Source organism: Gymnoscopelus braueri (genome assembly GCF_963280865.1).
Source record: "Gymnoscopelus braueri genome assembly, chromosome: 4".
Classification (NCBI taxonomy): domain Eukaryota; kingdom Metazoa; phylum Chordata; class Actinopteri; order Myctophiformes; family Myctophidae; genus Gymnoscopelus; species Gymnoscopelus braueri.
Genome location: NC_137605.1, coordinates 26,545,951 through 26,569,648, shown reverse-complemented (window position 1 = coordinate 26,569,648; position 23,698 = coordinate 26,545,951). Strand labels below are relative to the sequence as shown.

General features: G+C 40.7%; 1 protein-coding gene across 1 annotated transcript; it reads left to right on the top strand.

Moving 5' to 3' along the window:
• The first annotated feature begins 1,926 nt into the window (after nucleotides 1-1,926).
• LOC308083918 (putative transmembrane protein ZNF593OS) lies at nucleotides 1,927-5,857 on the top strand. The gene is made up of 3 exons (XM_080426338.1): nucleotides 1,927-2,138; nucleotides 3,262-3,373; nucleotides 4,695-5,857. Exons 2-3 carry the CDS (start codon nucleotides 3,323-3,325, stop codon nucleotides 4,842-4,844), a joined length of 201 nt encoding a protein of 66 aa, XP_080282464.1. The 5' UTR covers nucleotides 1,927-2,138; nucleotides 3,262-3,322; the 3' UTR covers nucleotides 4,845-5,857.
• The last annotated feature ends 17,841 nt before the right edge of the window (nucleotides 5,858-23,698 follow it).

Genomic DNA, 23,698 nt, shown 5'->3' with positions numbered 1-23,698 from the left:
TTTTTGTTGTTGTAACTTAAATTCTGCCAGCAGAGGGTGGTAAAACATCATTTTCAATTGCTTGGAACCATTTGCCCTTTTTATATAAACTTTATTGGCAATCGTGTTTTTCTCCATCTAATGAAACTAAAATTGCATTAAAATGCTTGAATGAAAGGCCTCTCCATTGTTACATAATCAGAGGAAGATCAGTTTATTTAGCCTTGTTTTTCCAAGTTGCCGGCAATTAGTATTGGTATGCATGCAGTATTGCTAAAGTAATCTGTCATCGTGTTTAGTAAATGTATGGCTAGTACCTACCTGCAGTGCTGATGCAGTCAACTGCTGTGACCTGTGATAGAAAATAAATCTACACAAGGTGAAAACATGTTTATTTCTAGAAGAGGAAACACAAATCCTTTAAGAGCTCCTCTCACTTTCCCTTGACCAACCAAAAGTCCCTCAAACCTCCATCTAATCTCAGATGTTCAGGGCCATACCTTAATGGGGTATATATGCCGTCCGGGAAACGGAAGGCTCCTGATTTGCCCCCCCAGCCCTGACTTTGTGTTAAAAGTGTCCCTGAGCAAGACAACCCTTAACCCTAAATGCCCCCTAAATCAGATCAATCTAAAAGCTATCCCTGTGTCTGCCAGCTTTGTCAACATGGGTTGCATTCCACAGCGGGGGGCTACAAGATAAGGGATGGTGAGGAGACAATGCAAAAGGAAGGCCAGAACATTCCAATGGAGGGACAGGAGGAGACCTTTGTTAATCTTGCGCGGGAAACTGCTTCACCCAGCTGATTGCTGCTCAGATGGTATTGATGAGCACTCGGGTAGACGTGTCACACGTTTGCCTCCTAGCCTGAGTGTCCCTGAGCAAGACACTTAACCCTAACTGCCCCCTAACTTCAATCAGCTCAATAAAAAAAGCTATCCCTGTGTCTGCCAGCTTTTGTCAACATGGGGTGCATTCCACAGCGGGGGGCTGCAAGATAAGGGATGGTGAGGAGACAATGCAAAGAGCAAATGGGGAGGCCAGAACATTCCAGAGGAGACCTTTGTTAATCTTGCACGGGAAATTCTGCTTAACCCATCTGATGGCTGCTCAGATGGTATTGGTGAGCGCTCGGGTGGACACTTTGACACGTAGACAAGAAGACATGCATATGTGCGTGCTGGGAGGTGAACCAGTGGCCTTCTGATTACCAGACGGCATCTACCCACTCAGCTACTGTACGGTCACCCCATAATGTTGTGTGGCATGCTTTCTAATATAGGAAATCACGCATATTGGCATATTTCCCTTACCACCAACTTTGAATATTGCATTATTCATTGAAAGTAAAAAAAATATGGAGAACTGTTTTATGTCTGAATGTCGCAATCCTTACACTCCAATAAAAAGATCTATAAAAAATAGAAGTGAGATCTTTTGGGAGAATCTGCAACTCTGCAGTCAAATGATTATATAACACCAAACCAAGCTATGAAATCCCAAATCTTTCACCAAAACACTAATTGCTATTGTGACTAAAGCTCATTGTTCTCAGGTTTTTCAATAGCACGTGTGCAAATTTCTGATATTTTGTTTCTGTTAAGATTAAAGGGATAGGTCTGAGCTGCTGCATCAGATAATCCTTGGCTCTGGCATGCATCCATTTAAGCATGCGCATATTACTGACCTAATTTGTTTAATTTACACCATGTGTTGACTGGAGCGAATTTCTAACGATCATTCAGTGTCATGGAAGGTGTGGTTTTGTGTTTTGAGAAAGCAAACCACGTGAGGAGTGGTGTATTTTGATAGCTATGTGTATTTGACAGTGGGCGTGAGCATTGAGACAGCCTGGAAATCTGGTTGGGCGAGAGCAGGGCTGTATAAAGGGCGGAGTGTAGTGTTGAATATCTCAGTACTTGATCTTCATCACTCTGGTGGGCAGGGCATTTTGGTGTTGCTGTGGAATAGAGAGTTTGGCTGGCCACTTGAAACCATCAGTTTTACCATCAGCAAACTTTTTGGAATGAGAAGATCCTGCTGCAATTAGCCTACTACTTTTCCACATGCGAGATCAACTTTCTACCCAGGAGCAACTTTTTAACCGGATTACTTTTTGTCGTTGCTTCCTGTTAACAACGGGATCTATTTGCAACCAGGTTGGCAGAGTAATCCCTCACACATGTTTTACCTTCCCTCCACATACCTTTCTCCTCCGTTCCCTAGATTTTTTTGCACCCGTGTCAGACACACCAAATAGCCGATCTACAAGCTCACAACGCCTCACTGCGCCATGCGTTGTGAGCTTGTAGATCTGCTCTTTTCGGTATGCGATCACCAGCGCACAACTAAGTATAACAGGGCTTTAACTGATGCAGCCCTTATAGTTTGGTATTGGGAGCTTAAAGCTTGTCCCTGCCATGACATGTTTGGTCCCATCTACCTGACATGTTGACGCGCTGATATGTCACCTTACACCAGATGGTTGAAAGAACAGAGGTTAACCGATTTGAACAGTTCACAGAAAACATGGATCACAGCCCGTTGGGTACATTTGATCTTAATTGTGTATCATGAGTGTCCATTTAAGTTTTGGGCTTAGTTTTTCTCATCTGGCACCTAAACCCCCTCGTTAAGGGGATTATCTCTGGTGGTGATTGACCAAATTTGTCATTTTTCCTGCTTCATGACGCAGCATGAATAGAGGTACTGTTGTTCTCGTCAGTCAGAACCAGTTCAGACATGGCAATTAAATAAAGGGAGACATTCTTAGCAGTAGGGGGTGGACAGAAACCATGCCAATACATCACATCTAAAATTTTGTCCAGATGTATGAGTTCCGCTACTGGCATTTACGGAAATGAACTGGGCAGGGCGATGATCAAATTGGCCTTGACTGCTATGCAGAGACATGGCTTTGTTTGTGCTATAGCTTCAGGCTAGAGGTGTTCCTTCCTCGTGCAGAGCTCTGATGGTGCTGGTCTACATTAGCAAGCAACGGCTTTTAGCTTGTTTTCCATTGTCTGAGAGACAAGTCTGTTGTATCTGTCACAAAGATCAGTTTGAAAGTTTTGATTTACAACTGGCAAGTCAGCAGTGAAGTTACAGTATGTCTCATTCAAAACGGATGGGAACTGTTCTTGTGACAGTCATTTCCAGGCATTTTGAACGCCATCTTTCATAGAAATTACAGTTCCATTCAACTATATTTTTGTGTTCCTGATCACATGCAGTTGGTAATTTTAAACTGAAGTTCCTCTCTCTCTCTCTCTCTCTCTGCAGGTGTTGAACTGCTCCAGCAGACCAGAGCCTTTCCCAGATCTCCGCATCACCACAGACAAACATGATCATCAGACTAGGCAGACTGACACCTGGATATTTCCGTCTCCTTCAGGTACTGTAGACACCATGACTTACAATCTAGGGCAACTGTGAACTTGACAATGAATTAACACTCAGCTTCATGAAATTACTTAAATCGGTAGTGTTGCACAGGTCCAATTCAACCTTAGTTGGTTTGGCGAATGGTGGCAGTTAAAACATGATGATCTAATGGCTTGCACAATAATAGAATGCATGAGACATGTAAGGTAAATAGGGCATTGTTTCTGATGGTAAAATAGGACATAAAACGTGTCCCATTTCTACATGTGACCCCAACCCATCAACTTATCTATCTAGGTCATAGTTCTTGAGGTTTCTTTTTGCCCTACAATGCTCTCTTTGATAACTTATCAGATTTTTACATTGCAAATTTGCATTGACTTTTGTCTTTATTACTTTGACTGGAAGACCTACCTGGAATTTGCATAGCTGCTTGTTGTCCCTGCAGGTAAAAGAAAGACATTTTCTTTCTGCTACTGCAAACAGTGCGATTGTAGTGTTACCAGTCTGTCAGAGATTAGCATTGTCTTCACTCCTCGGTTACAGCATAGTTCTAGGATGTGCTTTGGGCCATGAAGCTCTTCTTGAGGCCCCCCCAACAGCGACGCACAATGCGCTTTCATCACCAAGCTAGTTATACGATTAGTTTTGCCAATCATATGATGTCATTTCCTCCGTTTAATCTGCTGCCATGATGTGCAATCATACTCAAGTGTACAGAGTGACTGGCCGTATGGCATGTCCCTTGCATGTTCATGTTTTTGTTTTGCTATTCGCACTAATTGGAAGACAAAGGTAGCCTGTCCCCTTGTAAAGCGTGTTGTGAACACAAATGCTTAACAGACCATAGGTAATTGAGTTATGTCAAATTTGATACACTGGCTCTTCTATTGTATATTCTAACCTCTAAAAGCTATAAATACCAAGGACTTTATCTCAAAGATTTTTACTTTCTCATCCAAGTCTAATAATGGCTCTTGCTTTTGGAGGTAGATGGGAAAACAAGTATTTAGAGGTGGTTATCCCCAGATGCATGAGAACAAAATGGCGGAATTCCAGTCTCACTGACCAAGCTGTGCAGGATCATGGAAGGCAATGAGGGAGCTGACCATTCTATATTGTTCTCGCTGGTCTCATTTTGTACCTTTTTGCTTAAAATCCAATATAATTAATATAATTTTTTTTAACTTAAAGGAAGAAACTTCTTGGCATGTAAATGGTCGTTTGTATCATACCTTTTGTCTTAATCATCTTTTATTGGGAACAGCTCATTATTTCTACTGTTGGCATAACCTCTGACCTTTTATGCTTATATCCTCATATCTCCACAGAGACAAGTGTCTGGTGAGGTGCAAACCCATCCACATGACCGTGCGGTCAACCAGATAGCCATGATGCTGGCCATCATGGGCCTCAGCCTGTCCTACTACAGTGCCAAACAGATGACGGAAACGGTGCGGACTGTAAAGCCTGGTCCCTGAGGAGATGCCTGCTGCTCCGGTCGGCTTTGAATCCGGAGAAAACATGATGAGCCAATGAGAAGTTGTGGAAGTTGAGTGGAGATGTTCTCGGTTCAGAACATTTTCCTCACCTTACAGTCACATTCAAACTCAGACACTGACTTTACTGGGTTCCATCAATGATCATGCATTGAGAGTTTGGGGCAGTCATATTCTTTTGATGCCAGGACCGTGAGGAGGTTTTATGGTGTTTGCTCACTCAAGGTGTTGGTGTCATGATATGGCTGGCTTTGTGGTCTATTCTGGGTGGGAAACCAAACCCAACAGTCAGGCTGGGGCTGGATTTTAATTGTTAGGGTACATTTCTGCAAGAACTTTGTTTCTGAGCTCTGTTACGGGGGAAGAGCTTGTAGAATTAAGAAGTAACTGTGAATCAAGTCAGTCCTTAAAAATATGCTTTTGAGGCTATACAATATATATTTAATGCCCTTCTTAAATCGAAGACTCTTTGCATTTGAAATGTACCTGGTAAAGTAAAATCCGGCCCAGAGTATGACTGAGAAGAGGGCGAAGATGAGCACACAATTCTTAGGTTTTTGGAATTTCTTTAGTTTTTTTTCAATGGAAAACCCAGCAGAGCCTTGTGTCACGAAGGTGGAGCTGTGATTATAAATGGGGTTAAAAAATGTATACATGTTCAATATTTTTGTCAAAGATGATAGTTTTAATATTTGCACAGTAACGGTGAAATAAAGTTGTTTGAATATTTTAAGGACCCTGCTAAAGCAGGTCAGAAAAGGGATAATCCTACTCACTACATTTAAAAAAAATGTTTTTCTGAGCTTTCACGGTGTTAAATCAATGCTTTGTTTAAAGACCTGGCTTTCTGTCTACCATCTACTAAATGTTAATACAAAAAACTTCTGAATGTTGCATGAGTGAGCAGCATTCATGTAAAGTCATGCGTTTTTAATGATAACTGAATGTACTGTATGTTTTCTTATTCTGTTTTGTAAGATTTAATAAAGCTGTGAATTTTGAACAAGATAATTTAGTAATTTAATTTAGTAAATGAGGAATTATCAAAAAGTTATATTGATGATTGCAAATCTGCTAGGTGAAACTGCTGCAACTAATCTAGTTTGATCAATACATTATTGGCATTGTAACCTGGTGCTTTGCAGCCACTTCCTGTATCAAAGGTATTGTGGTGTCGACAGAAGCGTGCTGTCTACACACAACAGGAAGTGGGCAGGCGGGCGTCTTTCCTCTAACTGGCATCGAGGCCTGTCTCTGCCAGTATGTCCCTAAACACTGTTGGAACACAGTCAATTAGTAGTGAATTGGAAAAAATAGCGTAACTGATGGAAAGTATTTGGAGGGACTTGAATCTGCCATTTTGTTCATTTCTTCTTTAGAAGTAATTTAAAGTCTTCTTGTGAGAGGTACAGTTGCTCGTGGGAAGCTGGTTGTTAAGTACACAGTGGCCATCTTGTCACCCCTCCTGATCTCTCCCTTGTTATCTTAGTAGCCGTTATCTATAGCTTGGTGAACTATATAGAGGCTGCTATATATGTGCTTTAGGGCCAGTATCTAAACGAGGAACGCATGTTCAAACAGGAATGTTGACTACTTGTGCTGAGAGCAACTGCTGGCGAGCAGTTTTAATTTGATGGCTGTTGCTAATGGTCAGAATTGTCTTTTAATTGGTATGTGTTTTCCAATTAATGTTGCTCTCTTGCACAATAGTAATTCATTGCTTGTCGTCCCATTAATAGAAACATGAGGGTGATTGCATGAAATGAGGAATTCCAAGTTGTAGGCTGTAAGGATGTTTAAAAACGGTTACCAAGTGACACTGCACCTGCATTGTCACATGGTTGTCTGTTGGTTAACCTGCCTACTTTTAGGTAAGGTGTATGTATGAGATGTTTATGATAAGAAGGTACAGGAAGTGTTATGTGGAATTGCTTTCATGTTTAGTGTTTATATCTGTTTATATCTTATATCCATTGTCTCAAGATTCAGCATCTCCCTGAATAGAAACAAAACGGCTTTGATTAGAAGGCAGATTGGAGCATTTGCTCCTGCACATTTCCCCTTTATGTAAGGCCAGAGGCTAGGGAAGGACGCCTGCTCACTCACTGGTAGATGTGATGCCTTATGACAGGCAAAGACCCCGTTGGACGCCACGTGCCCCCGCCATCCGCCGCCCATGCTCCTCCCCTCTACCCCTCCTTTGTGCTCCGCCTTGCACGTCACTCGGCAAAAAGACCACTTTTGGTATCTCAGTAATGTTAACCGAGGACACAACCACAAATGAAAAAAGCTCATTGGCTAACCGGTGATGCGTCACCAACATCAGCCCAATTCTGAGCCGCAGAGACAAAAGGATGGGGATCTGGTTGGTGGGGGACTTTGCGTGTGTGAAGGGGGGGGGGGGGGGGGGGGGTCTGGCTGCAAGGGAAGGCTTTCACTGTCCACATTGTTTTTGGTCCAACCATTAAAATTTTACTTATAAGTGGCCTTAATAATTAATGGCATGTACTAGGTTGTTGACTCACAATTATACAGGAAAATAGGCCTACATAATAGTGGTGTGTGTGAAGCTACTGTCAAATCTAGATCATAAAGATGATGTTTAAGGCTCATTCTCCAAGGATAATAATGTAATATTATTTAAGAATAACATTATATGACCTAAAATGTGTGTGAATATCTTTGTACTGTATATCAGATTTGCTCTTGTAATAGTATTCTAATGAGACTTTGTGAATAATGAAGGGAAAACTATGTTGCTATCCATGTGATTGTTATGTTTTTGTACCGCCAACACTGTGAAACCTCTCCATGAGGGGGTCTACTGGCCTTGTCCATGGGCCTGTGCAGCTTATGAAGTAGCATGCTGTTAGCCCAGACTCCATGGCATCATTCTACAAGCATGCACCCCTTCAGCTCTACACCCATTCTCATGGGTTTTGTGTATTGAAGTAAATGCTGTATAATAATTACTACAGTAGTACTACATTCAGTAAATGCTGGCATGGCCTTATGGGGTGTCATTGTGGGACCGTCCACCCCCGCTCCTTATACCAAGATGATGATGCTGTTGTGTTGCTGCTTCATATTCAAAATAAAGGATATTAAATCTGAGTCTTTGGCATCTGTGATCATTGCCTCTTTTTCCATGAGAATGTTGCAGAAAATATGGGGGATTTCCAGTACATTCAGAATACAGAATGAATGTATAATTATGAAACAATATTATGTTTAATTAAGTTTCAAGTTCTGCACAGTAGTACAAGGTCAAGGATTTAACCCAAAGACGAGACTGGAGGAAATACTCATTTTGACATTGCTATCTTCATGAAGACACACTACTAGACAAACATTTGGTCCAGTCCCTTCTTTGGGCTAATTCATTAATATTTTACCTAGGGACACTGTACAACATAAAACAGTTTGTCTTATTGACAATAATAATTTCGACTATACTGTATTGACAGCTTTACAGAATTTCTTAGTACCTACTGCTACAACAAGACCTCACACAGTGTAACCGAACAAGGAAGAGTAGCCTAACTGGGACAGTTGCATGTGGTAAACCTAAACTGCCCTCAGAAATACACCTTTAAACTCCATAATGTATGTCATGTAGTCTGTAAAGTATATAGTCCTTTATAGCTCCAAAGATCACAGACTGCAGACAGTCGGGGTGCACGTGCTTGGCAGTGTGCCAGTTGGAGGTCGCAACTGGGTCATTCTGCTCACGGGGATGCTACTGTTTTGGCTGGCATCTGACTCTGTCTAGAGAGAACAGAGTGAACCTGCTGCAAGACCACCTTTAAAAAGTACATGAATGAATGACATTAAAATATCATTTTTTTGGTATTATACACAGCAAAATCCCCAGTGTTGTTTTATTCAGAGTTAAATTAACACTGTGTAGATGTTACTGCTTATTATGTATTTTGTTATAGTATTTTCTTTTTAATGTTTTCCAAGTCACTCTACACCTGACGTTGTCAAAAGTGGAATAAGGTTTTGCTGTCATATCTATCTGAACCTGGCTGGAGATGTAGGCCATTATGTACTGTCTAATCTCCCTCTGGTTTTTCTATCTCTACATCTCCACATGGCTCCCTTTTTAGTAGGATTTTCCGAAAAGCTGCTTATCTGTGGAGTCAAAGGTTGCTTGCTTTTGTCTATTTGTAGGCGAGAAAGTTATTTTCCAGTTTATGATCACTTTGCTTTATTGTATTTGCTAGCTGACGATGACATGTGCCTAAGACACACATGTGCCTAACACAGACACGTGCATACTGCCTTTAAGTTATCTTTGCCCAGGGCAAATTCCTCAGTAAGTCAAATATAGGATCATAAAAGAAAGTTTCAACCTAATTCCTTCTATTACTGTGTCAGTAGGCTCGATCATCTGGCTACACGAGACAATTGTATAAGTCTTGTTGGCCATTCCTTGACTAAGTTCCACATTACACTCAAATACTAAATAATTACAAATGAAATTACAAACTGAAAACTCTTGAAATGAAGTGAGGTTGTTCTCCTTTGTCTGTGACCCTCTTTTCCCCCGTTTGCCAAGCTGCACTATGCATAATACGTTTTACTAACACTTTTTTCTCAACAGAACTATTTCTGGCCAACTGGTTCCTCTGTCTATTCTTCCCATATTGGAACTATAGAGTTGAACCTTCTCAGATTATCAGCTACTACAGACATTTCATCACTGATTTCAAATCATGACATGAGAGAAAGCACAAGGGGACTAAACTTTGTGTAGGAACTGGTGTAAAACCCAAGTAGGAAGAGGCAGTGACACAGACCACAACAGCCTGACACTGTTGCACATAAGAAAGTAGAATATGTATTTGTATGTGTTTCATACAACTAACAAGGCTTGTGTCAAATACTATTCCTTAAAATATCAACTAATAAACCATTTGCCGCAGTACTAAAGATATTTGGTAACAGAGCAAAAATGTACCATCCATTATTCATATAATATACTGTATGTCAAAGCCAGCATTGACAACAGTAAAAGTACACCTGAGTCAAGTGTGGTAATTTCTGTGTTTTCTAGTTTGTGCTCACACCTTTTGGGCCCTATTATTTGTTCACTGACTGAGATCAAAATAACTTGAGAACAGACGGGGGAATTCTCATGAAACTTGGTAGGAGTGATTCTCAGGAAGGGGGAGCCATATGCCCAATTGATGCTCCATCGTATGACGGTGTTGCGCACCGAAAATTGCAGGTCTACAAGCTCACAGCCTGTCATATCTGCAATGCATTGTGAGCCTACAGATCAGCTATATTTGGAGAGCAACATTGTTATACAATGAAGTGTAAGTGATGTTGGTGCAGAGGAGGGTGTGCACCCCAATGTATAGGCTTTTAAATTCTTTCTGTAACTAAAGTTGACAACCTCAGAAAACGTGAAAGGTCCTGTGCATGGTTTATGTGTACGTGGCCTACGCCCATTTCAGGCATTGTATAGAAGAGAGAGCTTACAGTGGTTGGCTCTCTGCCCAGATTTTGGGGTGAATTGTGGTGGGGAAAGACAGCGGTTTGGCAATGATACGTTCCACGGAAATGTAAGACCAACTGAGGATAGAGGCCAACTAGTCCCGCCATGATTGTGGTCTTCTCAGATCTATTTGTGTCACAACGAATGTATTTCAAGATAAAGTGACTATACTGTCTCTCTCTTTTGTCAAATGTGTGTCTCTGTACCAGGTTACAAACAAGCCTCTTCCATTGGTTTCAAATGGGAAAGTTGCACCTCTCCCAAGGAATTGTTTGTGCTTTGTGTAAAGTAATTTAATGTGTTTACATACTTACAAATAAACGGTAGAGTTTTTTCTATTCTTTTTTTCTGCAATCTTTTCTGGATTTATTTCATCCCTCAATGTCCCTTCAGCTGCAGGTGTTCCATACAGTAGCGATCCAGATAAATATCAAACATGTTTGAAAATGGTCGGAGCGGCCCTGACCGTCCTGTGAGCAACTCGGGAGGGTTCAGATTGGATCTTTGAACCCCCACACTAGACGATATTTATGCCCGAGATTTGCCCCCGATCTAGGCTTGGGTAGGGCACACCCCCCCGCCTATACTTGGGAGGGTTGTTTTTTAGCCCGATTATCTTGTAGTGTAATGCCACCTTAAAGCACAAACATGATTAAGAAATGTCACTTTCCTTCTTCTACGTTCCGTCTTTCTTCTCAGTAGTGAACCGGCTGAATCCAATGACGAGACGTCAGCCTCTCAAATGTTGAAACAGATCAGTATCTTCCCTGTTCTTTCATGTCACTGTCAACATCACTGTCAGCATTTTGACCTCTTTGGTATGCCCTTCGGAAAAATTACCAACTTTTCATGTGTAAACACAATCTAGGTTATACCTGTCCTACTTCACATAATGCATTTCCATTGCTCTATGGACCACACCCTATAGAGCGTCGCAGTTCCCGCCCACTTCCTGTTTTTTTTGGTGCCGGAAGAAAAAACTCAATGCATTTTTCCATTGACATTTCCAAAAATATTTATATCTATTAATTTAAGCCTCGAATCAAGCCATCACGAGATGACATGAATCATGACCATAAAACGTTTTTTTCTGTGATTTTTTTTTATTTTATATTTAATTATATGATATACTATATTTAATAAATACCCTTTGTTTTGCCGTTTTCAACAAAAAAAAATCACAGAATCAAACGTTTTATGGTCATGATTCATGTCATGTCATGATGGCTTGATTCGAGGCTTAAATTAATAGATATAAATATTTTTGGAAATGTCAATGGAAAAATGCATTGAGTTTTTTCTTCCGGCACCAAAAAAAACAGGAAGTGGGCGGGAACTGCGACGCTCTATAGATGGGTTTCCGCGCGACGTCATCACAGAGCAGAGTGCGCAATCTGCGCATGCGCGGGGGAGAACGAACCGGAAGCGCCATTCACTCTATTGTTATTTTCGGGATTTAGATAGGCATAATGCTGCTATTATAGGCATAATAGGCATAATGCTGCTATTATATACAAACAGATCCAACTTCCGACAAATCATTTTTATTGAGTAAAGAAGATATTACAAACTGCATCATTTAATCTACTTTCATTAAACCTGGTGAAGACCATTTATTTTAATGAATGTACAATGGCCAGAGATGCTGCGGGTAATAGCGCCCTCTACAGGCTCATCCCGCCACTGCGCGCGCATCATCCTCTCATGTTTACAAACAGGAAACCCATCTATACTTCAAAGGCCCTGTCTCTGCAATAGAAGGAGAGAGTTAGTATTGCCAAACAATATTCCAGAGAGAAACGGCAGCTCTTTTTCATCAATACCCCCTACTCCACATAATTATATACAATAAGGCTAAACAACTCTCAATTTGGCCAAGCTCACAGACATTGCTTAATTACTACTGCACATGCTTGTACACATATTAAACATACATCCTTTCCTGAAAACTGCAAATGATGGGAGCTTGTACGACAAAGAAATTCATCGCCTTTTTTACACCTGTAAACCTGTGATGTGACAATAAAGTTGAAGTTGAAGTATCTCCCATCTCCCATTGCCGCTCTATCCCTGACCACATTCCACACACCCCATATCTGATTCTGTTGCTGCCCTATTTAAACTCATCTGGCACCTGATCCATTTCCATTGACACGAGTTGTTTTCAACAACTTAAGAAATGACTGGGATGAACAGTTGATCTATACTGTCAAACCCCTCATCTCATCTCTCCATCTGGTTGAAACCGCCCCCATTAATCTCTTTTTGACAAACGCGTCTGATATCGTATGCCACAGGCCAGCTCACTCGGCACACATGCATAACCTGGCTCGACGTCCATATGCGGAATTAGTTTCAAGTCAAGCCAAGGAGACAGCATGTATGCTTATTTGTCACCGGGACACTATTTCTTTAAACCTACAGCTGGGACTGTGTTCGCATGGAGCAGTCAAGGCAGGATCATCATGAGTTAAACACAGAAACTTTTACAACCACTCATAAACATTGTTGTGGCTCCCCATTGGTCAAATGGACAGATAGTTGCTCCAAGATTGGCTAGGATCGAGAGAGGCGGGTGGTGTCCGTCATAGTAACGATAGACATTGGCTGAGGCTGAGGGGTGTGTCTCAGTTCTGCAATGGAAACATGATTTACATGGCACTGCCAGGTAAAACACAGTGGTTGACAAACACGTGGTTGTACCATACACGTGTTCATGTATGAGTCAACATTCAACAATGCTGATTGAAAGGAGGAGTCCAGATTATTTTAGCACAGTTTTTTTTTGTATAGCATGAGTGCTGTTGTGTTCATATATGAACACATGCAAATATGTATGCATGAAATATACAATATGTGAAATGTTCAGCGCCTTGCGTACAGTGATTGTTCAATGAAAGTTTCAAGTTTATTTGTTAAATGTAGTAGTTGCAGTGAAATGTATACCTGCAGGGATCAACTTGTATGTAACATGTAAAGGAACACCACTTGCTATGCGTGTTGTGTGTTCCAGCAACAATGGCTTATGTTTGTTCTATCTGTGGCTATTGGCTATAAGACATTTACATATACAATATGGTGAATGTGCACATTGGCATGCATGTTTTTGAGTTTGCATGTACGTATAACGTGTTTCTGTTCATTCATGGGAATGAGAGTTGGTGCTTGCTGGTGGAAACAGCAAGCCAGTTGTTGGGGGAGTTGGCTCCAACCCTGCAGTGAAAAACTTCTTGGAACCACTCCTCAGCCGGTTTGAACAGGTTAGCCTGTAAAAAATATTTAAGAGGCACAACACATGCATGCATGCACGCACACGCACGCACGCACACACACGCGCATGCGAGCGCACACGCATGCACGCACGCACACACACACACAGACACACACAAATGCATGCACACACGATGCCATTAAACTACTCTTGGCCGTGGCTTCCATGTGTCCTTAAGTGATCTGCACCAGACAGCTCCATATGTTATGGTACATTTTCTGAATCAGCTTGGTGCAGATGTGAGAACATCTGCCTTCTTGCTTTGTTAAATGTGGGCCAGTAAAGCTTTTAGATGAGATATAATCATTGACATAATCACTGAACAGTGATTAAGAGCCATACAAATACATTTAAGGTGAGTTGATGAAGCTTATGAAAGGAAGTCTACATACCAGACCTCAAACAGGACTGCTCAATTTCCTGCGACCAAATTCAATCCAAGTGAATGCATATGTACCCAGACCCAATGTACACACTCATACCCACTTCCCACATTCATATCCTGTAGCAAGCTGGCAAACTGCTGCAGATTCTTCCTCGCTTACTTGGGAACACGTGTCCTTGATACCCGATACCAAAATATGATGCACAACACTTTTATGAGACTATCTTGGCACCTTGATCCAGATGGTATCCTGGCATATGACCTATCGTATCTGACATCTTCCTGTAAACAGACCTGTCATTTTATTTTGAATCATGAATAGTTTTTCCACCACAGGGAAACATTTGGCCCCGTTGATAGCGTATTACAATAGAGAAAGGTTTCATTATATCCTCAAAACGCACGAAACATCACAATCATATTGATTTATACATACGTAGCCTATACAGGGGTACACCCCCGCATTCCTAAACCCCCCCCACTCCTACACACCCCCATTCCGAAACCCCCCCCCCCCACTCCTACACCCCCCCATTCCGAATTTTTTTCGGAATGGGGGGGTGTAGGAGTGGGGGGGTTTTGAAAACTTGGAATAAACCCTGCCATTTCGAAAAATAGATATAAATCCTATCTTTTTTTCTTTCTTTTTTTTTGTGGGGGGGGTGCATATGGGGCACCCCCCCCCCCCCTGCAAAAAAGTTAACATTTTGTTTTTTAAAGTTTTTTTTATTTATTATTATTATTAAAAAATAATTTGTGGACTGAAAAAAAAAAAATTAAAAAAAAAGGTTTTTTAAAGTTTTTTTTATTTTTATTAAAAAATCATTTGTGGACTGAAGTTGGTTTGCTTCCACAATCCATAATGATGCAGAGATATACATCTTATCTATCTAACTTTTTTTTTTTTTGTGGGGGGGTGCATATGGGGCACCCCCCCCCCTGCAAAAATAAATAAAATAAAAAAGTAAAAAAAAAAAAAATGTTAACGTTTTTTTATTTTTATTTTTTTTATTAAAAAATAATTTGTGGACTGAAAAAAAAAAAAAGTTAAAAAATAATAAAAATAAATAAATAAAAATAAAATAAAGTAAAAAAATTTTTTTTTAAACTTTTTTTATTTATTTTTTTTATTCAAAAATAATTTGTGGACTGAAGTTGGTTTGCTTCCACAATCCATAATGATGCATTTTCGAACTAAATTAATTAGGCTATCTGCACTTCCACCATGGACAGACAGCTAAAACAACTCACTCACATGATTCACTTGAGCTGAGCCCTGATTCAATCAGATCTACATCCTCTTCTTGCATGAAATTCTTGGACGTCGGCCAGCCAGAGGCGGGCCCCGGACTGGGATGCAAGTCAAAAAATATTTTAAAAAAAAACAAATAATAATAATTTTTTTTTTTTTATTCAAAAAAAATGTTTTTCACCGTTTCAATTGAAACGGGTGAAACATAGGAAAGGCCGCCACTCTATCTATCAGTCATGAATTAATTTTCTCCCCCATACCGACGTAGTCGATCCTTCATGGCACCAACGTCAATTTCCGATCCATCGACCATATCTGCAGTCTTCTGGCGCGGCTGTTCTAAATCTATCTAGATATCTATCTATCTTTCTATCAAACTATCTATCCCCAGCAATGTACCGCTCAGCAACATAATAGCAAATAGCAGATCTACAAGCTCACAACAATTGTTATTGTGAGCTTGTAGATCTGCTATTTTCAAATAATGTATGCGTTTGTATAAAATATGTCTGAATTGGTTAGTGATTCATATATATCTGCGATGTGTAGGATTATTATAATTATTATTATCATATTACAATTAAAGTAAGCGCATCGGGAGTGTGATTGAGTGCGCTTCCACGGCCTGGGTCTGTCTGTCTGTCTGTCTGTCTGTCTGTCTGTCTGTCTATGTATGTATCTATGTATGTATCTTGTAGATCGATCTGTCTACAAGCTCGGTTATTGTGAGCTTGTAGATCTACTATTTTCAAATAGCGTATGCATAAAATAGGTCTGAAGTGGTTAGTGTATGGTTCATAATATAATAATTTATATCAGACAGACAGACACACAGACACAGACAGACAGACAGACTGGTTCAGTCCATTAATGTTGTATTCAGAATAATAAAACTAATATTATTATTATTACCCTTATTATTATTACCCTTATTATTATAATTATTACCCATATTATTATTATTACTACAACTACTATTACGCTATTGTTATTATTATGCTATTATTATTATTATTATTATTATTATTATTATTATTACTACTACTATTACGCTATTATGATTATTATGATTATGATTATGATTATGATTATTAATATTATTATTATTACATTAATGTTGATGTTCTGTCACAGCTCACTTTTGCGCACACGTTGATTGACGGGTCAGTAATCACGTAGGCCTACTCAGAGACACTCACATGCTCAGGTTTCTCAGATGTTTTCTCGCTAATTAACCCACTTGTCACATCTCACATGAATAGTATACGCATCAGTGGTGGAAAAATTACTCAAATGTTTTACTAAAGTAAAAGTACCAATACTGCAATGTAGAAATAGGCCTACTCTGTAACATGTAAAAGTCAAGAATTCAAATTTGAGTAAAAGTATCCTACAAAGCCCAAGTATTGGTATCAAAATGTTCTTAAAATACCAAAAGTAAAAGTACTCGTTATGCAGAAGGTCCCATTTCACAAGTTTTCAAATGTATAAAAATCCTTTGAATAGCAGATCTACAAGCTCACACAATACAATTATTTATTTGATATGAGAGAGAGAGAGAGAGAGAGAGAGAGAGAATGTACAGTACACGTTGTGGAAGTGCAGATAGCCTAATTAATTTAGTTCGAAAATGCATCATTATGGATTGTGGAAGCAAACCAACTTCAGTCCTCAAATTATTTTTTAATAAAAAAAATTAAATAAAAAAAACTTTTTAAAAAAATGATTTTTTATTTTATTTTTTTCCGGGGGGGTGCCCCATATGCACCCCCCCCCCGCAAAAAAAAAAAGTTAGATAGATAGGATTTATATCTATGCATCATTATGGATTGTGGAAGCAAACACACTTCAGTCCACAAATTATTTTTTAATAAAAAAAAACTTTAAAAAAAACTTTTTTTTTTTTTTTTTTTTTTTTTGCGGGGGGGTGCCCCATATATACCATCCCGCAAAAAAAAAATAAAAAAAAATAAATAGGATTTATATCTATTTTTCGGAATGGCAGGGTTTATTCCAAGTTTTCAAAAACCCCCCACTCCTACACCCCCCCATTCCGAAAAAAAAATTCGGAATGGGGGGGTGTAGGAGTGGGGGGGGGGGGGTTTCGGAATGGGGGTGTGTAGGAGTGGGGGGGTTTAGGAATGCGGGGGTGTACCCCCTATACAGCCTCATTGAGACTGCTACAATACGTATGCATAAAACCAAGACTTCAGTGGGTTGTATAGCTGTCACCATGCTTCAATTAATGACAAAATTAATGTTTCATCACGGTAGTGGAATGTTGTTCATGTAAAGTCTCAGTATAACTAGATGATCAATGTTTGCAGTCTTCAAAAGAGCTTCTCAGTAGTTTTTGTATTGTCTTGGCAATGGACATCTTGGGGTTTGAATGATGCATGCAGGATACATGCGTAGCACCTAGCATCCCTATTCTGGGGTGAACATTAGGAGAAAATGGCAGTTACAAGCTCACAACGTTACGACGTGTTGTAAGCTCATAGATTGGCTATGTTTGCTGAAGAGATTTGGTGTTTGGTGTTTGGTGTAGAGGGAAAGAAGGAGAGGACCAATGATAGACCCCTGGGGAACCCCAGTCAACAAAGGGTTTTAAGAGCTAAGGTCATTGCATGCCTCATGGATATGTCAACTATGCATTCCTCTTATGTCACACACATGCATCTCAAGTTTGACTGAGATGCACTTTCCTCAAGGAGAGGAAAGTGTGACCGCTTAGTTGCGCAACAAGTGTGCAGAAGGTTAACTACCTCAGCCCCCACAGTGGTCCTGTGTATATTTACAGTGCCCTCTAGTCTACAGACCAGGAGTCTGCAGGACACAGTAGATCCTGCAGCCTGCTGTGTGTGGTTACAATATACTAGAGGTTCGGGCCACTTGTCTGAGTGTCTGTTTCTGTCTGTCGACCTGTGTCGCCTTTTATGCCCAAGCCCATATATGGGGATCTCTGTATCTGTCAGTCCAGTCCGGTCCTCCCTTAAAGGGCCATTTCACCCCTGGAAGAAGTTTTCGGTCTTTTAATGAAGTTTAGGAGTCAAGAAACAAGATCCTGGGTTTTTTTTGTGAATAATCTGTGTTTTTAGATATCTAGTAATCTTCGCAATATTCGTGACGTTATTTGCATCATGAGAGATTGGTCTCATTCCTTTCCGCACTACATGTCTCGGCGTGTCTCAGTCAGACCATCTCAAAAGACAGCCCCAATGGGGTGTCCGTAACACTTTGTTCAACCTTCTTTCGCCACTCGGCCACTCCCATTAGCTGCGGCCAGCGGCCCTTGCAGAGTGAGGCATTACTTTACCTGAGTTATCTTCTGATAGTTGTACTTGAATGTTGACATGAAATAATAATCCTGTGTAGTGTTTCATAAGCGCAAGCTTGAAAAAAAAAATACAGCGTGGAGTAGCAGCGCTGGTAAACAAACACCGTCACGAAAGGCTAGGATCATAATACCAAGGATGTGACAGTGATGTCAATACTATGCGACACGGAAGTGAAACTGCATGAAGATACTTATATGTCCCAGTGATATGACATCACTAACGAATCCTTGGACATAATATGTAACTAGATGAACGTTTGCGAGGACAGCCAGTGTTGCCAGATATTGTGAGAGAAATAAGCAGCCAGGTCTATGAAAACAAGCCCAAAAGAAAAATAACTATGCCAAGAGCACTTTACCTAGACATGGGATATTATATATTTGAAAATTGCTGATCTACAAGCTCACAACGCTTCGCAACCCATTGTGAGCTTGTAGATCTGCTATTTACAAAAAAATCTTGAGGGGGAAAAAGTCCAAAATGTGGATTTTTTGCAAAATATTTTTATTTGCTTTTCAAAATGTGGAATATTTTTGACACATATTTGTTAGGGGCTCCCTGCCACAAATTATAATTTCAGATGGGGGTCTGTGGAAAAATACATGAACATGTTTGAGAACCACTGGTTTAAACAGCAATCAAAACATTTGGAAACAAGCCCAAATATCAACTACATTTTAGAAAGAAGCCGCTTATAATAAGCAGACATGGCGACACTGGCATGCTGTTTGGACGTTATTGTTGGAGATCACACCCACATGGAACCTCCCCTGCCACAAGGCACCAAAGCATTCTGGGAGTTGAAGTTATAGGCAGTGATACGCTGTGGTCCCCCCTGTGGTCCCCCCTGTGGTCACCCCTGGAACTTCTTCCAGGGGTGAAATGCTCCTTTAAGCCAATTTTAATATAGGATAGGGACAAAAGGTTGCTGGTATTTTGAACATTTTGGGACTCCTCAGTGTCAAGGTTAACCTCTCAGCTCAGAAGATTTATGTCTAGTGAGTTGTGAGTGAGTGAGTGAGTGAGTGAGTGAGTGAGTGAGTGAGTGAGTGAGTTGTGAGTGAGTGAGTGAGTGAGTGAGTGAGTGAGTGAGTGAGTGAGTGAGTGAGTGAGTGAGTTGTGAGTGAGTGAGTGAGTGAGTGAGTGAGTGAGTGAGTGAGTGAGTGAGTGAGTGAGTGAGTGAGTGAGTGAGTGAGTGTGTGTGTGTGTGTGTGTGTGTGTGTGTGTGTGTGTGTGTGTGTGTGTGTGTGTGTGGTCAGGAAATACATAGAGATCTTTGAAGCTACAGTTCCCGCCAGGAACTTCGTTTGGTGGCTATGTTGTTATTTTGGTGTTGGAACACTTAAAATACTTTTGACAAGAGAGTCTACAGAGTCTCGCAGGATGCTCATTTAGGAATGTTTACCCTGACTGTTGGCTGCTACTTTAATACCAGTGTGTGACAATATATTTGCCTAAAGGTATGAGAATGCAACTGCACATATATTGTGGATTCTCTACTCTGCATCTCCATATAGCTAGTATACTTATTAATTAATTATTCAGAGAAGAACAAAAAAAGGTTTAAGTGAAGTGAAATATACCTACATTTGCCCATCTTGGTCAGTGGCCACAGGGGGAGATATTTATCTTCAGAGTCCATTCTGCATGGGAGAAGTACATCTTTGCAACTTTAGGGCCTGTATAAAGAAGGTTTACTCCATACATACTTAATCCACACATACTGAGAACTGTTACTATTGATGTTCTCTCCATGCATGATATCAAATAAATCCCAAAGTGTGCTATGATTACTGTACATAGTTGGCTATTACTTTACCATACTCCTTTCTCATTATTCTTTAATTATTTATTTAGTTATTGTGGCTACAGTGTTGAGGGACCAAAACCAAGTAATGTGACTTACTAAATCTTGATGAGATTTAGACTCTCAGACCCAAGACTCTCTTAAATGTATGCAAACCCAATGTTTTAATGATGAAACAGGGAGAATTGGTAGAATTCCTCCAAAATATGAGGCCAATGTAGCCTACATTCCTGGATGTCTGTTTGCATGTGCATGTGTGCTAATTTGTGCTCACCAGTGACAATGGACAGACATGCATGTTTAATAGCAAGCTTTTGCATAATACATGTGTGTTGTTTCTGTACACAGTTCCCCGCATTTACAAGTCCTTGTCAACTAGCTGCGGTGAACTTATTCCTGGCTAGCACATATACAATAAAATGCCCATGCCCTTCTCATGTTGGCATCAAAAACAACAGGCTTCCTTTGATGTAATTTCTCCGTCATCATCTTCGCTTAAGACAATGGTTAAAGACCCCAGCTAGGATTATACTCAGTTGTATTTTCCTTTTCTTTTCATAACACCTGGGACATACAACCCTTCCTGTGGGAAGCTGACTGAGACTGACTTTCGTTTGTTTAAAGAGAGGCAGCCGTTTTTAAATAAAGTGATGTTGGTGCATTTTAAGCATTTATTTGATAGAGACAGGAAATGACAGGAAACAGATGGGGAAGGAAACTCAGGTTGTATTCACAGGCCCGCTGCGGCAAAGACCCTTCCTTGATATACCAAGATAGCCAATCCCACGCCTTGCCACTAGTACGAAATGGTACAGATTTCCGGTCTCCTAAGTGAGCATGGTCATCTTAGGGTCAGGGTTAGGTCTCACGAACATCCTACAGTATGATCATTGTTGCTAGAGAGTGTGTTGGTGACACAGACAGATCTTGAACAGAGATGATTTCCTCCTGATTTGTCTGAAAAAGACAACTTTAATGTCAAAATGTTCTGAACATATGTGGTTTGTGAAGAATGGGTCCAATATTTACTTCAGTGACCATGGGGCAAAATAATCCGTCATAATATGTGTTCACGTTCTTTTCTCTCATTGGAATTAATCGACTCACAACCTACTTCTGATCTCCTAAAGGGCACCCATGTCACACAGTTAACGGAAATCGGGCAAAGTTTGTGAGTCTTGCGTTCCCATTGTATTGTCTTTGGCTATGGCAAGGACTTAGCGTTGTCATGGTACGTGTTCCACAACAAGGTAAGTCGCTGGGGTGCGCCAGCCTTATCTGTTGCCGGTCCATGGACCTGTGTGGAGTTGGAGGGTCATCCCTCTGGGACGGGAACACCTGGGCATGGCTGTTTCGAGGCCTTAGAAAGCTGCCTACTTCCTGACAACAGACACAGAGTCCCTCTCCTCCACGCACCTGGTCGATTGGTTGATCAGTTATGACTTCACTGATCGACACACCGCAGTACCTTTCAGTTATTATTTTGTTCACAACCAAGTCTTTATATTAAAGGAGTTTATTTTACATTTAAAAAAAAGATCATAAACACAACACCAACCACAGGCAAAGGCAGAATAAGATGGGCATTAGAGACACAGTAAAAGTTAGCTGGTATTAACCTGAAAACTTCAGTTGCAGTTGACCCAAACTTTCAACAACATAATATATGGACTGCTCTCCCAAGCCCATATTGGACTACAGTAAGTAGGGCAGCATTCAGAGTCCATATGACACGCCTCCCGCCACCCCTTGTGTACTGTATATACATTACATGGCTCCATACTATATGTGGCATGCATGGCTGTGGACGGGGGATGTGCCAACCTGCATTCTTGCAGGGTCATCTTGGCCCTCTCTTGCCATAAGGGGTCTATTTTGGTAAGAGGAACATTTTGTCCAGCCAGCAATACTGTACATACATTATCCTATATCAAACTCAACCAGTGGTAGTCACATCACGTGGCAGAATGTTTTTCTCTCGTCCAAGTCACAACATGGGGTTGAACACCAGGTCCTTAATAGGATGGATACAATATCAGGGTTGGGGTGTAACGGGAGAGATGGAGAGGAAGTGGAATTTGGGGTCAAAGAAGGACAGGCAGAGATGTGCGTTGCAATCTGCAATGGTTCTCTATAATGACTGCCATGGTATATGGAAGAAAGTTGTAATGTGATGAATTAATTACATTGAATTCTGCTCCACAAACAGAGTGTACTAATGCGTCATGTGTGTAACTGTGTATCCATGTGCTTTTTCTGAGCCTTTATTTGATAGGTATGGAAAGATCCAGGACAAAATAAGAGAGATTAGGGGAGAGATATGCAGCAAATGGTCCGTCCAGCTGGGAATCGGACCGGGTACTCGCTATAGAGCTCATGTGGTATACGCCCTAACTGCTCTGCAATATTTCTACACATGAACATTTGAAACTGACTGACTGATATCTGATGCCATTTTGTATTATTATACATTTGTGATCGCAAGCTTGCATTACATTCATCAACGGTGGAGGCAACCATGCAAGAAATCATCGTCATGCAGGAGCAGTTAGGGGTTCAGTGTCTTGCTCAAGAACAATTGGACATGAAGCCAGGAGGGGCCGGGGATCGAACCAGAAACCTTCTGGCTCCCAGATGGCCACCCTGCCTCCTGAGCCACTGTGTAGGAATTATCTTTTCCCATCCTTAATAGATGGCTGAAAATAAGCTCTAAAATCCACCCTGAACAGACCCCATGCCATACTGTTCAAGACCCAAATGAGTTATTCAACAGCCCACCCTATGCAGTATGTTTACATTCAAACGATCATATGGGTTGAGAATGGTGTACATTATCAACATTCCGCAAAAGAGACATGTGCCAAGATGAGGGGTGCACTGCACTGTGCCGGTCTCTCAGATGACATTTCACGCACACGCACACTATACACTGTGGCACGTGTCGTGTGTCTGGAGGAGGAACTTGTGTTCTCTGTACATTGTGTTCCTCATCTCCAGCAGTGGATCATAAGCAGTGCACAGCTGTGTTGGATTGGCTTATCATCCCCACCTGGTGGCAGCAAAAGGGAAAGCTGTATGAGAGGCAAGTTTATTGATGGATAAACTGCATACATGCCCTAGACTTGTGCATATTAACCCATTAAGACTCAGTCCGATTCAAATGCCTTCTAAGTCAGTTGTTCTCACACTCTCAAGATCTTAAAAATAAAATAAAATAAAAAATAGCAGATGTACAAGCTCGCAGCATGGCACTAATAAATGGTGACGTGCTGTG

Bases quoted from the DNA above. Each gene is read 5' to 3' on its own strand.
- LOC308083918 (XM_080426338.1), top strand. From the start codon at position 3,323: ATGATCATCAGACTAGGCAGACTGACACCTGGATATTTCCGTCTCCTT. The intron at 3,374-4,694 runs GTACTGTAGACA...ATATCTCCACAG, and splicing joins GATATTTCCGTCTCCTTCAG to AGACAAGTGTCTGGTGAGGT.